The 15,719-nt window shown below is 41.3% G+C and overlaps 1 protein-coding gene across 1 annotated transcript in view; it reads right to left on the reverse strand.

The window, feature by feature from the left end:
* The window catches only part of LOC144681043 (very long chain fatty acid elongase 6), a 121,170-nt gene extending 107,102 nt beyond the window's left edge, over positions 1-14,068 (reverse strand). The window contains exon 1 of the mRNA XM_078542730.1: positions 13,817-14,068. Coding sequence (XP_078398856.1) covers positions 13,817-13,899 — 83 coding nt within the window. The 5' untranslated portion in view covers positions 13,900-14,068. The remainder of the gene's footprint in view (positions 1-13,816) is intronic.
* Positions 14,069-15,719: the final 1,651 nt, after the last annotated feature.

Consider the following 15,719-nt stretch of genomic DNA (forward strand, 5'->3'; position numbering starts at 1 on the left):
AATGCTACTAGCAGTTACTAGGAATGTGGTAACAAGGAACTTAGAAAATGATAATAAAAGTGGGCAGAGCTGCTGAACCATAAAGGGAAATCACGTTTGACAAATCTGTTATATTTTTGTCGTTGTGTTACGATCCCCTTAGAGACCAATAACTTGCAAAAAGAGATGGATTTCCCAGTGACCAACAAAGTAAATCAAAGGACAAGGTTTCACATTTTAAGATTTTTATTGAACAAAACAATTAAAATCAACATAAGTCAAACATTAATTAACTGGCAACTAATACACCAAGTTAAAGGAAAAGATACTTTCACATTAACTGACTAACAATCTCTTTCACTGTGTGCTGCACTTCTGGCAGATGTGTAGCATTACGAGAACTAGTCCAAAGTTACTCCTGGCTCTCCAGCAGGCTCACCTTTCTCTGCTGCACTAGGTCAAAACTTCTCACATCTTTTGAAAATCATTCCTGAATCTTCCAGATCCGACTTCTACCAGTAAGACCTACTTCGGTGACTCCTTGTTCTTTAAATCTCTAAAAGACCCATCAGTTCTGTTCCAGTCATTTCAAACAGAAAGCCCACTCTCTCAAGCATCCTGCTTGGTTGTTAATAAAACAATCCTTCTCTGCTTCACACAGTGGTAGTTGTTTTGCTTCCCCATTCAGCAGTGGTTGCGTTGTCTCTCTCTCCCTGCCTCAAAAAGTAATGTCCCAGGTGTGCAACCTATAACTTGATATCTCAATAGGTTTCTGTTTGAGTTTCTTCTCCCATGGCAATTAGGTGACATGGGCCTTTCGAGAAAGTTCTGCTTCACGTTAAGTCAAAGGAGACATTTTAAAACATTGTAAAGTCCATGTTCATAACATGGTGTAGCTAGCAAAGGAGATAGGGGGTAAACCAGTGGTTGGAATGTATTTGGACACCTAAAAAACATTTCAATAAAATGCCACACAAGTTGGGAAGGAAAGTAAGTTGTGAGGAGGATACAAAGAAGTTGTAAAGGAATATAGGCAAGTTGACTGAGTAGGCAAGAACATGACACATAGAATATAACATGGATAAGTATGAAGTTATGCACTTTGGAAATGAAAATAGAGAAGTTGGATATATAGTTTTAAATTGAGAAACTGGAAATTATTGGTATTCAGAGAGACCTGGGTGTCCTTGTATACAATTCACAAAGTTAACTTGCAGGCACAGCAAGCAATGAGGAGAGCAAAAGGTATGTTAGCATTTATTACAAAAGAATTGGAGTACAAGAATAGAGGAGTCTTATACAATTATACAGGGCACTGATGAGGCCACACCTACAGTATTATGTATAGTTTTGGTCTCCTTACCCAAGGAAGGATATACTTGCCTTAAGGGAAGTGCAACAAAGATTCACTAGACTGATACCTGGGTTGGAGGGAGATTGTCTGGAGGGAGATTGTCTTATGAAGAGAAATAGAGTAGACAAGGTCTATTGTGTTCAGGAAAATGAGTGGTAATCACATTGAAACGTACAAAAATCTTAAAGGGCTTGACCAGGGTAGATGCTGGAAGGTTTCTTCCTCTGACTGGGGAATCACTGGGTGAGAATAAGGGGTCAGCCATTTAGGACTGAGATGAGGATGAATTTCTTTATTTAAAAGATTGAGAGTCTTTAGACTCTTTATTCCAGAGCACTGTAGATGCTTAGTCGTTGAGTATATTCAAGACAGAGATCAATATAATTTTGGGGAGTGTGCAGAAGGGGAAGTTGAGGTAGGTCAGCCATGATCATACTGAATGGTGCAGCAGGCTCAAGGGACTGAACAGTCTGCTCCTGCTCCTATTTCTTATGTTCTTAAGGAATCTGTGCAGCTCTACTTATGTGCAAATTCTGCTTCCACTAAAGAACAGAAAAGGGGTGGGGAGGAAGCAGCAGGTCAGTGGTCATGGAAGAACTCACCCCGCAAGAGTCTTTTTAATTGTGCATTACAGTAGCAAGTCTACATCACTCATAACAGTCATTGAAAGAGCAAACTCACTAAGCTATAATGGAAGTTAACCTGCAGTTACTATATCAAATGTCTTTTGCCTGTCTAAGTTTTGCTGACAATATGAACTCAACTGCTACTCGCCGCAGTTGCATCCATCCATTAGATTCCCACAGCAGCTGAAAAGAGGAATTAAAGATAAATGTGCTTCTCAAACCCTCCAATGTAATTGTCAACCTCTGAAACATGTTACCAGAGAGCAGGGGAAAGACAATGAGACTTAGCAGCATCTTCCATACACTGTTCTTCACTGTAGAGTCAAGGATGCCTTATTAAATGTGAGTGCAAGTTTGAAAAGCAATTCCCTGATAATCTGTCAGCATTGCATTATGGAACATGTTAGAGCTACTCTGACCAGCTATTCTTCTCCAGTTTGTGATCAGGTACTGACACAGAATCACTTAGCACAGAAGGAGGCCATTGCACTTATCGTGTTTGTTCAAGCTGTCCAATTAGTCCCGTTCCCTGTAAGTTTTCTTTTCAAGTTTATATCCAATTCCCTTTGTAAAGTTACTACTTAATTTGCTTCCAGCACATTTGAAGGTAGTACATTCAATTACAGCTCGCTTAATGAAGAAAACAACTTTTCTTCATCTCCGTCTAGTTCATCTGCCGATTGCTTTAGATTTGTCTCTTCTGGTGATCAACCCACCTGCCAGTGGCTAGTTTCGCTTTACTATTTAATCATATCAAAATCACCGCATTTAATTACTTCTAGATAACTTCCTCTCTTCCCCTATTTAAGTCAAAGTAAACAACATTTTTTTAAAAATTGTACTTGGGCTATGGGTGTCACTAGCAAGGCTCACACTTATTGCGCATCCTTAGTTTCCCTTGAGAAGATGATGGTGTGCTGTCTTCATAAACTACTGCTGTTGATGTGGCGAAGGTACACCCACAAGCCCACTCCTGCTCCTAATTTGTATGTTTGTCGGACACTTTCAGGTCTGCAAATGGATTTCACAGGTTCCATATCAACAGTAATTTTCTGTATTTGATGACTCACTAAACACATGGGGCAGAATTTTCGTGCCCGACCCAATCTCTGGCGGGCGGTGAGCCGATCCCCGCCAGAGGGGCAGGCCGCACCGCCATTTTACGTGGGCAGGCCAATTAAGGCCCGCCCAGCATGACGTCCGGCAGGAAGCACTATGCGCTTCCTGTGCGGGCGGGGGATTCCCTAAAAGCGAGTGTGCGCTCTTTCACGCATGCGCACGAAAAAGCGCACATCTCCCTGAGGCTAACTGCAGCCTCAGGGAGATCGCTGACACTTTTAAAAATATTAAAAATAGAAAAAAAAAATTCCTTAGCATGTCCCCCTCATGTGACAATGTCACATGAGATGGGACATGTTCATAATTTACATAATAAGTTTATTAACCTTTTAAAAACCCTGCATGAGACCTCATCCCGCCGGTGGATGAGGTTTCATGTTTTATCTATTTGCCGCTGGGGCTCCTGGCTGACCAGCCAACCTTAGGGTTGGACGGGTAGGTCCTTTAATTGTATAATTGATCCTGTGAATGGCCTCAACTGGCCATTGACAGGTCGGCGGGCCCGCAGCTGATTTTGCTGTGCCCCCGCCTTCCTGAAAATTTAAATGGGGCGGGATGACGTCGGGGGTCCCCCCCCCCATCCCATCATCCCGCATCATTTTACGCGTTGGTGAGCGGGCCCCGCCCCCTACTCACCGACAGCAAAATTCTGCCCATGCTTTCTGCTCTTATATATTGCCCTGACTGCACTGCACACCACAACCCAACCAAATTTAACACACACTACTTGGATGTACACCTAGTGGTCTTACCTCTGTTTAGCAACAGTAATGATTGCCCTCAATCAGATCATTGGTCTAATTTACCAGATATTTATAGTATACATACTCATATAATCAAAAACCATCCTTCCCTTTCCAGGGCTTTTATAGCTCCTACAAAGGCTTTTGACCTGATCAGCAGAAAGGGCCATATCCAATGGCTGGAGAGAGTTGATCACTATGAAGTTCTCCTTAGTCTGCTTTGATCCTTCAACAATGATGCCAAGCCTACAATCCAGTACGATTGTAATTAAACTGACAGTTTTGAAGTCAGTAGTGGTGTCAAACAGAGATGTGTTTTGGCCCCAACACTCTTCGGTATATACCTTCTCATTGCTTGACCATGCTTTCTCATCTAATGCTGAACTGTATTACTCTATACAAGATGAAATGGAAAACTCTAACAATCCACAACCAAGATTAAAAAATAAAATTAAGCATCAGTTGATCAACCTTTCACTGACAATGCAATGCTTGTCACACACAGTGAAGCAGAACTTAAAAGAGCTTTGCAATAGCTTTTCACTGGTTTGCGATGAATTTAGACTGATGGTCAGTCTCAAAAAAAGCAGTGATTATGGCACAGGGTTTGTTGACTACAGCACAAGTTTCAATAGTTGAAAGCACACCAAACATTGTGCACAATTTTTCTATGTACCCTTGGATTTGTTTCACTGAAAAGAACGCAAGTTCATATCAAACTCTACACATAAATGCATTAATAAAAATAATTTATGTATAATTTTGCAGCTTTTTTAACTATGATTTAATGCATAAATGTTTATGGAATCTGAAAAGCTTAAAACATTTAGAGCAAACTACTTGGCTTATTATAGTATAAAAGCAGAAAATGCTGGAAGAACTCAGCAGATCTGGCAGCATCTGTTAACTGTTTCTCTCTCCCCAGATGCTGCCAGGCCTGCTGAGTTTTTCCAGCGCTTTCTGTTTTATTTCAGATTTGCAACATCCGCAGTATTTTGCTTTTATTTTGGCTTATCATGGTACTGTTTATGGGTACCTTGTGTTATCTGTACTGACCTGAAATTAATAATTTGCTTTTCATCAAGTCTTGCAATTGTCACCCTTAAATTGTATATTTCCATCTCCATCACTTGGGCATGGTATGAGACTTGAGGCTGAGGAAGGAGTGCTTTTTGTTACTAGGCAATTAAGATTTGAGGATTTAAGAAAACTTGTTAAGATCTGTTTTATGATCATCGCCATCCTGTGTCTCAGACTGTCTACTGCTCCTGAACTTTACCTGTTACTCTGCCTTTCTTTATTGCTCCATTGTTCCTCCCTCTCACCCATCTGCTCCATTGGTCTATGCTCGTGTTTCCCTGCTGCTGTCTTCTTACCGCTCTTTCTCCATCAGGGCTTTTGCTCAATGCAATCCAGCAACCTTTTTTGAAAGAGCACAGGTGAGAACAAATTGACTCAAACAACAGAACAGCCTCACATCCAGGCTCATACATGAAGGCTACTTGGGGAAGATACACAGGGACCCATTTTTGGAAAAGAGCAGCAGAAAGAAATCTAGTTACTGTGGGGTTTGAGCTGCCAGCTAATTCTGCTTTGTATTAGTTTATAACTGGTAACCAGTGGCGTGATGGACACCACCAGCCACAATACTGCGCTCAACTGAGGTGCAATGATGTCCATACTGAAGGATTAAGGAGTGTGATCACTGCAGTTTACTGCATCATAATCAGTAGTCAAATCAGTATAACAATGAGAAACTAAGGCCAGAATTTTCCCATTGGCGATTTGGGGGTGGGGCCCTCTCGCCGACAGGAAAATGACACGGATGACGTCGGAAGGAACCCCTGACCTCATCCCGGTCCATTTAAATTTTTAGGAAGGCGGGCGGACTGTGAAATCAGCTGCTCGCCCGCCAAACTGTCAATGGCCAATTGAGGCCATTGACAGGATCATTAAGCTCATTGAAAGACCTGCCCATCCAACCTTAAGGTTGGCGGGCAGGCCAGGAGCCCCAACGGGCTTCTGATAAAAGATAAAACCTCATCCACTGGCGGGATGAGGTTTCATCTCAGTTTTTAAAAAGTTTATGAAAGTTTCACTCATATTTATTAACATGTCCCATCTCGTGTGACAGTGTCACATGAGGGGGACATGTTTTTCTTTCTTTATTTTTAAAGTTTTTAAAACATTCAGCGCTCTCCCTAAGACAGCACTTAGTCTCAGGGAGCTGTGCGCTCTTTCACGGGCATGCGCGAAAGAGTGCATTTTGACAGATGGAGAATCCCTCCACCCCCCTGCACACAGACCGCTGGGTGGGCCTTAATAGGCCCGCCCACGTAAAATGGCGGCCGGCCCCAATTCAGCGGTGGAGTTCGGCTGCCCGCCCGCCATCGAGCCGGTGGGGCCCACCCGTCCATCAAGGTCAAAATTCTGGCCTAAGAAATAAGAGCAGGAGTAAGCCATTCAGCCTATCAATCCTGCTCCACAATTCAATAAGATAATGGCTGATCTGACCATGGCCTTATCTCCGCTTTCCTGATGGTCCCCCGCATAACCCATGACCATCGTATTGATCAAAAATCTGTCTAACTCAACATTAAATATGCTCAATGACCCAGTTTCCATGACACTGGAAGAAAATTTGAAACACTAATGACCTTCTGAGTGAAGAAATTCCTCCTATAATTAAAAAAGACCCTCAAACCAGACCATGATATAAATATTCAACACATCCACCTGGAATGACCATGTCTCTCCTGAGCAACAGAGAGGAACACATTTTTAAAATAACACTGGTGAAACAACAGAAAGGGAATTTCAAATGGACACTGTAAGCATTTACAAACTGGTATCCCATGGTATAATTTCAGGGTCAATATAATCCTTGATTTTGAGTTGTGTAAAGTTACTGGTACCTTACCAAGATCAATATTTTGAAACTGGGGAGAACCGAACAGTCTGCAGGAGTGACCGTTCTGGCCAGCACGAATTTTAAACCATTTCTAGTCAACATTTGGAACAGCTAAGACAATTTATCATATTTTGTCAAAAAGCAGACATGGAGGTGGGTAGGCAATATTAGATGGGTTAGGTTTATGTTTGGTCAATTTATTTTATTTTTAAAATAGTGCCTTCCAGAGAGATGATAGTATATTTTACCAGTACTAGCCAACGAAAAATGGCTTGAATTTATATACACACCCCACCAATCAGGTACGGGAGTAAGCCAGTTAGCCCCTCAAACTGGTGCCACTTACACTAACCCAGCTTATCCTGGAAAATGTATACATCAGGAAAATGGTGATAATCATTCACCATCATCATATGTGCCAATTACAAAGGCACCATTTAAACTGTATTCAGTGCAACAACTATTTCAGGAAGGTCAAACAGTTGTTTGCATCTCTTTAGTACTGCCACCGTCAGTCACCTGTGGCCTCAGAAACTCCTGCAACTGCTGCTTATAAATATTTCCCATGTGTGGTGGTGAAACTGACCAGAAATGAAAATGACCCGGACAATGTGTATTTATATATAGAGCTTCGAACATAGTAAAATGTGCCAAGGTGCTTCACAGGAGCATCACCAAGCAAAATTTGACACTAAGCCACCTAAGGATATATTAAGGCAGATGACTAAAAGCTTGGTAAAGAGATAGATTTTAAGGAGCATTTTGAAGGAGTGAGGAAGCAAGGCAGAGAGATTTAGAAGGGAATTCTGGAACTTAGAGCAATGTCTGATGAAGGCACAGCCACCAACAGAGGAGTGACTAAAGTTAGGGATGCTCAAGAGGCCAGAACTGGAGCACAGATATGTTTGAGAGTATACGGCTGGAGAAGATTGCAGAGAAAGAAAGGGGCCAGGCCATGGAGGAATTTGAAACAAAGATCAGAATTTTAAAAGCAAAGTGCTGCTTCAACTGAAACCACCATAAGTCATCAAGTACAGGGTTGGTGGATGAAAGGGATTTGGTGCGAGCTAGGATATGGTCAGCAGAGTTTTGGATGACCTCCAGTTTACGTAAGACAGAACATGGGAGGCCAGACAGGAGTGCAGCAGAATAGTCAAGTCTAGAGGTATGTAACAAAGGCATAGATGATGGTTTCAGCAGCAGATGAGCTGAGGTAGGGGCAGAATCTAGCCATGTTACAGTGGTGGATATTACGGACATAGAAATAGTCGATCTTAGTGATGGCGCGGATGTGTGGTAGGAAGCTTATCTTGGGGTCAAATATGTCACAGAGGGTGTAAACAATCTAGTTCAGCATCAAACAGTTGCCAGGAAGATGGATGGACTCAATGGCTAAGGAATGGAGTATTTCAGAACATCTTCAGCATAACACTTCCTGTGCCCGTATTGTAGTAGATGTACAGAACAATGTAACAGTCAGTAGCTCCTTTAAAAGCAGAAAACACACCTATGCTGTAATGGCAAAAATAAAGGAGCACAAACAGCACTGTAACAATCAATTGCAATAGAGCAAATAAAAATATGATCCTGTAGTTCATGTTAAATCTAAATTTGAGTGAAGTTTATAAAATTTATCTCCATAACACCAATAGGTTTAACAGACCTGATCACAATCAGTGTCAGTAGATAGCACGATCCCACGCCATGCTGCCTGTCACCTCCAGAATCTCAGCCAGCACATTACACCGCCACTATTTATACCATCTCTCATGACCTCAGGAAAGTTTACCAATCTCGGATATCCTGTGATTCTTCTTATATGTAACGTAAATCCTGAGCATGGTTGTGATATTTAACTGTTCCCTTTAAGGGCACTGCCCAAGTAAGAAACCCAAGTGATCAGAGAGCAATTATAACTGCTGCCAAGTGTGAACTCCAGTCACTATATGGTTTCCTTTTTCAAAGCATTAACACCCAGAGTGTACTGGACACATACTAGAATGTAAAGCAGAACATCCAATAGATTAGAAATCTTGAACATAGTGCACACTTCCTGCAACATTTTCCATAACCTTATTAATAACACCCCATTGTTAGCAAACTGGGAGACTATTTTCAATCAGCACCCACAGTAAGCACCAAGTTAGTGCAGTAGCTACACTGCCCACCCAGTTATGGCAGTGGCACCCAAACCTCATTGACATAATGAACTACAGTCACCTTGCTGCACCTCACCTGTTCTAGTAATGTGGGAAAGTGGCCAGTTCCCCTACTGAGCCAGCCAACAAATCCAGTAGGGGGCGGGGGGAGAAGGCCCTGAAGGCTCTCCTCAGCCCACAAGAAAAAGCTTCCTGGCCATTTTATTGAGCAGTCTTTAACAGTCACTTTAAGGATCATTGATTAGGTCACTCAACAACTTGTATAGCTGGGCAGTTTGTGCATGGCACACACTCCACCCATTAGTACCTGAGAATTATGACCAGAGTAGGGCTCTGAATTGCAGAGTTAAGGACGCCCCCCCCCCCCCCCCCCCCCCCCAAATTCAATATCGGCACACTACTCACCCATTTACAGGCCTGTCTGAAAATTGCATCAGTCTGGCAGTGGACATCGACTGGGCACACTCCTAAATTTCTAATGGCTGTCTAACCAGTTTTCAGGCAGGACGGCAGTGGTAAATTCATCACCTGCCCAGTGTGCCCAGACTGTGAACAACACCATGGGAAAACTGTTAGCGTATATGCAAGGCCAGTCTTAATTGTTACAAGTAAACATAGCCTGTGGTTATTCAAAAGTTTAACTGCTGTTTGGGCCACGGACTTTGCAGGGTGGAATGTGCTCATCAGTTTCAGGTTGCATTTCTGCAGCACTCAAAATTTAAGATTGTTTTGCATGTATAACAAAGTGTCCTGTTTGGATGGTAACATCTACAGACACTTTTACGAGCTCACATTACCAGCAGACTTGTTTCTGCACTGGAAACACTCCTTATAACTCTCTTTTTCTATACCAATGGCAACAGACGTTAGCACACTGCTGATACTCTTTTCGAGTTATCAACAGTCACAGATTGCAACTCTTTCGAGTACATTCACATTTCTTGGTTTCTGGGAGTGGGACATGAACCCACAACCCTCTGATTCAAAGGCGAGGGTGCTATGAACTAAGCCACAGCTGACACCTATAACTCTCTTTTTCTACCATAGGAAAATACCAAAGCTATAATTAGAATTTTCCAGATCAGACTGTAGTTTTACTCTACTTGCATTTGTACATATACATTTGTATAAGGCTAGCCTGTCAGAAATTAGTTAAAATAAATGCTTTTCGGTCATTTCAGGACTGAAACAGTTAATCTGGAGACAAGTTAAACTGTGCCAAGGCAATGTGTAGAAAGTTTTCTGAACATAATTGCATGACATTTAACTGCCGGAATCAGACGAGCCTCCTGTGATGTAACCTCATGCAGATGAGGTTGGAGCAGTCAGAACAGGGCTCCTGCTTTTTGATTGGCCAGTTTTCTGTCAGAAGACATCATAAGATGATCAGTATTGGTCAGTTGATCTCAGTTAAACAGGGTAACACTAAGTGCTTATAGCACATGGCTGAGACAGCTACAAAATGAAAGGACTGCAAAACAAAATAACCTAGAACTTTGCTTTCATGTAGAATTTCTCCCCTCTAATGAGTGGCTAAATTTATTTTTGTTTCAGTTTATATATTAGTCATACTTCACCATGAAGAGCTTTGCTAAAAATGCACATATGAATGCTTCCATTAAAACATTATGTAAGAAAAATAATGCTGGGCTTTTAACAGGTATGTCATCAACTGCTAGTTTACCCTCAAAGAAAACTGTACGAAGTTATTAGATTACCTACTTCCCATTCATTAATTTCACAACAAAGAACGCTGCATATGTTCACCTATTTTCTAAGCTACAGGCAACACGAAAGATGAAGTATTCTTCCCTGGAAGGATCCAGTCACAATCAGATGTTTCTTGTGTATACTAAGTAGAAAACTACTGTAATAATAAAACCCATTTCAATTATCGCTTACATTTATAGAGTGCCTTTGACATAGCCCCAGGGTGCTTCACAGGAGCATGACCAGGCAGAATCTGACACTAAGACAAAGGAGGAGATTTTAGGGCAAGTTACTAAAAGCTTACTCAAAGGGGTAGCTATTAAGGAGCATCAAAAAGAGAAGAGATTCAGGGAGGGATTGGCAGTGCTTAGGACCTGGGCAGCTGAAGGGCACATCTGCCAATGGTGGGGTGAAGGAAGCCAGGGAGGCACAAAAGGTATACATGAATTCTTGGAGGGTTGTGAGGCTGAAGGGAGTTAGAGGTAGGGAAGGGGAAGGCCTTGGAGAGAGATCTGAACATAAGGATAACAATTCTAAATTTTAAGAGGTGGTGGACCAAGAGCTAATGTGGATCAATGATTAGAGGGATATATTTAGTTCCAATATTAATTGCTAATCTCACAAGAATATTCTCAACTACAATATTTTTAAAAAAAACTTTAAGCTGCAGAATTTTATTTTTTGCAGCAGAAAGCCTACTACCACAAAGGGAGCCTTGGCAATGCTCTTCACCAAGGATGAAAGACTCAAAATACTAAAGCACCCTTCTACCTTAAGTGAGAAACTAAGGTATTTCTCATGATCAAAAGATCTCACAGAATTCACTGCAGCTACAGTTTCAGGCACAGCACAGGAACAACAGGTTTGTATTCAGTGAATGTTAGGAGTGCAGGGAAGATTGAACTGTGAGGCAGGGCAGTGCTGGACTGCAACAGGAATCACTTTGCTCAAATGAGTTAAAATAAATCATGCTGATATTATCCCTCTTCATCATTTGCAGCAATCACGTTTTAAACAAAAATAACAAAGTCGCAATCATTGCAGAAACTGACTTATTATAGGTTGTTCGCACCAGGCTCAAAAACAAACATAGAAAAGGAGATCTTATCAGGGTCTGAATCCTAATCATAAGACTGCAAAACCTTTGAGTGACATTTTCATTTATTTTACCTGCTTGCTTTGAACACTTTTCTTTAAGTACTCCCCCAGGACTTGTATGGCAGCAGAATTAACGTCAACTCCCATAAATAAGAAAAAAAATTATCCTAGTCACATCCGATGACAGAATCTTTATACGTCCCCACTGCATGTTAAGTTCTATCCTACACTACACACTAAAATCATTAGAACCCTCCCCTACATTGTTAGCAATATGTTCTTACATATAGCAGGGTCATTTATTTACCAAAAAACATTGTTGGAGGTCATTACGAAAACATGATTTTATTCTGCTTGCAAATTAAAATTCACAGGCAAAATTTACTTTTCCTTGTTCTAAAATCTGAATGTACTATTTTGTGTAATGCCGACCCTGAGCAATTCAAGAGATAAATATGCACAGATTAATGAATGGCCAAATATGAAACTCTTAATATTTAGAGGCATTCTGTGATAAAATGTTAAGCAACTCATTTTATTCAAAGGGAGCAAGAGTCATTTTACACAATATCCAACCACAACATCACACTTTGATGCATCAATACAAGTCATGCCTGTGTGTGTGTACATTTAATTTATAAATCAAAGTACTGCCCTAAATGTTCACACCCATCCCCATGAATAGAGCGTCCATTTTTGCAACTGTGTGGAATAACCACATATGCAGAATTAAAAGGAAGTGTGGAGGAGAGGGTTCCTATTTTCAAAACCATAAGGTTCACTTTCCTCGAAACATTAACTCTGTTTTTCTCTCCAGAAGCTGCCAGACCTGCTGAGCATGTCCAGCACTTTGTTTTTATTAGCTTCACTTTTGTTATGTGTATGTGTAAGGGCTCATTATATATGAAAGTAAACAAATATATATTCTCAATTCCAGCAGACACAGTAATATTATAAGGACATGGAAAGAATTTTGCTTAAAGGAAAGTAGATTTTGCCAACAAGGTCATACTTATACCTAGGCATAATCCATGACACTAGAATATTGCTTCATGCCAGCTATAATGGAAACAGACTAAGAGGTAGTTACATTTTTTATAAAAATAACATTTACAGACAAAGGCCATCTACAACTCTTCTAACACTTTGGCAACTCATTTAAGCAGACTGAAATATTACTTCATTATATCATTTCTGCTGCCTCAGCTAGTGCAACCCTTTCTATGGGACTGGGAATGTAATTCATTTAAATTGGATCAATCACGAAATTGATATAAGCGACAAAAAAACATAAATAGGCAGTTCATATTCGTTACAGAAGTGAAGAACTTCGACACTAGCCCAAAATCATCAGTGGGTTTAGTATTCCAAATGCATTCCTCCACACACACACTTTGGATACAAATACTGGACTGACATCTGTTGTTAGCAAGCCATGGAAAGTCAATATTTCCCGTAGGATCGTTACCCGTGGCAAATGATTAAGCGTCAATGGCTTAATTGCATCTGTTTAGTGTAAAGTCGTGCCTTTGATTTATTTTTGTACCGTTCCTGCATAAAATGGATCTGACGTGAATGCCTGCTTCAGCAAGTAGGGGGCGGTTCGCGCCGGGCTGTCTGCACGTGTTTCAATGTCTGCTCAAGGATTTTCTGTAAATTTGTAGCGAAATAAGGTTCCCTCAGATTTGGACTAACAAAAAACATAGCCGAAAGACAGCTGCTTTTCAAAAGATTTACCCGGCCCACAAAGGTCTGATCTTTATTATCCAACATAAAGTAGCCGATATGTCGGTGGTGAACCAGTGACTGTGTATGAAAGGATGGGAAGGGATCCAGAAAGCCGGAAAAGAATTGCTGATAGGCAGCCGGCGAAGTGGCCGACACAAGTGCTTCTCGCAACCTCCAGCAGCAAGTAGACAGACTGCTTGCAACATAAGGAAGGGGAAAGGCAGAGGCAGGATTAAATTAGCAGTACCTGAACAGATTTCCTTTTAAATATAAAGAGCCATTAAACAAAGCATAATTTGGCGTTATCTAGAAATACCACAATGGAGCGGGAGGAAAAATGCAAATACATCTTTTCTGCAGCAAGTCTTCTTCTAGCAAGCATCACTCACCAGTTTTCCTGCATCCATTGAATGGCTTCTCTCTCGTTGAACTGTCTCTCGAATTCATATTCCTGCAGCGCCAGCACTGACATGCTCCCAGCTTTTCAATACTGTTTCTAACAACTGCTGGTTGTGAGGAAGTTGTCCTGCCTCCTCCTGCCTGCTGCTGCTCTGCCCGTTCCGCTCTGATTGATGGACAGATTAGGCATCGCGCGCTCGCCCGCTCAACATTCGCTTCCTCCTCTTCCTCACTTCACACACCAGCCCCGAGCTGGACCCGACCTGGCTTCCGCGCGGTCCTATCGCCCGTCAGCAGCCTTAACCAATTCATTGTCTACTCCCTCAGTTGGATTTATACTCCCTCACTTTCTAAATTACTTTCCTTTTTTGATTAATCATTTGTTTTTTTAAAAAAATAAAGTACAAAGAATATTACATTTGCAAATGGTTTCTTCACTGAAAGGTTGGGATTCTCGGCTCCTCCAGGGAGTCTGGAAGCTCATACGTTGAGTTTTTCAAGGCTGAGATGGACATTTCTTCTGGATTCCAAGGGATTTGGGGATCAGGCAGGAAATTGGGGTTGAGATCGAAGATCAGCCCTTCCTTCATCTAATGGCTGTAGGAGCCATATGGCCCTCCTGCCCCTATTTCTATATTATTATTATTCTTATGATATTAGGGTTCCAATTGGATTTAAAACATTTGCATGAAATTATATAAAATTAATATTAAACCAAATGGCATTGTTACTGATGCAATGTGTAATGTCACACAACATTTTTTTCTGATCAAGTAATGTCTGACAGCAAGCAATTCCAATCAGCATACTTATCTCAGAATCAACCAAGAAAAAAACTTGCATTCATCTATTGTCCCTCATTACTTCAGAACATCCCAACATGCTTTACAGCCATGAAGTACTTTTGAAGTGCAGCCCCTGTTGTAAAGTAAGAAACACTGCAGCTAATTTGTGCACAGCAAGATACTGCAAATCCCAATGTCGTTTGGTAGTATAGAACTTGAGTATTGCTTAAAAAATAGACTTTTTTGTCAATGCTTGTCATCTTGCACTCATCAGGTCAATTCGAAATAGTAAATGTAAAGGGAACAACAATTAATACTGTATGAGAAGAGAGTGCTGATTGGTTGGCAAGTGAACTCTGATTGGTAGAGGTGTTGCCATGGAAAATGCACCAGTTGATAGTGACTGACAGTTAACTGCCAAGCATTGTTCAAAATTTAAACCAGGCAGCTTGACTCTGATTGGTCAAGATATTGCCCTGCGGAATGAACCAGTGAATGGCTGTCACTTATTTTGTTTAGCTGAAACTTCTTTCTTTCTGCAAAGAACAGGTCTCTGTGTATTAATATACATAGCTTCGGTACACACAAATGCACCACACTGCGAGCCCGATTGACAATCTTAAATTGGTTGTAAGCATAATTCTTAGCACGCTGAGGATTATTTAACAAATGTTGTCCAATTGTGGAATCACATTTAATGTTAACCACTATGTTTTGAGTTTTGCAAACATGGGCTGGTTGGGTACAGCCTGTATCTTGCCCATTGTGAACAGTGAAGGGACATGCTGTTTGATATGATCTGCCAGCCTTTGGGATGTGCAGCCTACATACTTAGCATCACACTGGCACAGAAATTCATATGCTACGTTACTCATTTGTGTGATAGGCAGAACGTCCTTTTGGCTTGACGGCAGCATCCTGTTAATGGTGAATACCACTCGTGTTGCTACTGCATAGCAGCAACATAAAACAGCTAGCAATGTGTTGCTCAAATTTTTGAGATACCTTGCCCTTAAAGAGTAACCTGGGGTAGACTGGGCACTTTTCAGGACCGAAAGTGGTGGCCTTAGGCCCGTTCATCAATACAGTGTGAAATGATCTGATCAGG

The sequence above is a fragment of the Cetorhinus maximus genome, chromosome 1, assembly GCF_964194155.1.
Source record: "Cetorhinus maximus chromosome 1, sCetMax3.hap1.1, whole genome shotgun sequence".
Taxonomy (NCBI): Eukaryota; Metazoa; Chordata; class Chondrichthyes; order Lamniformes; family Cetorhinidae; genus Cetorhinus; species Cetorhinus maximus.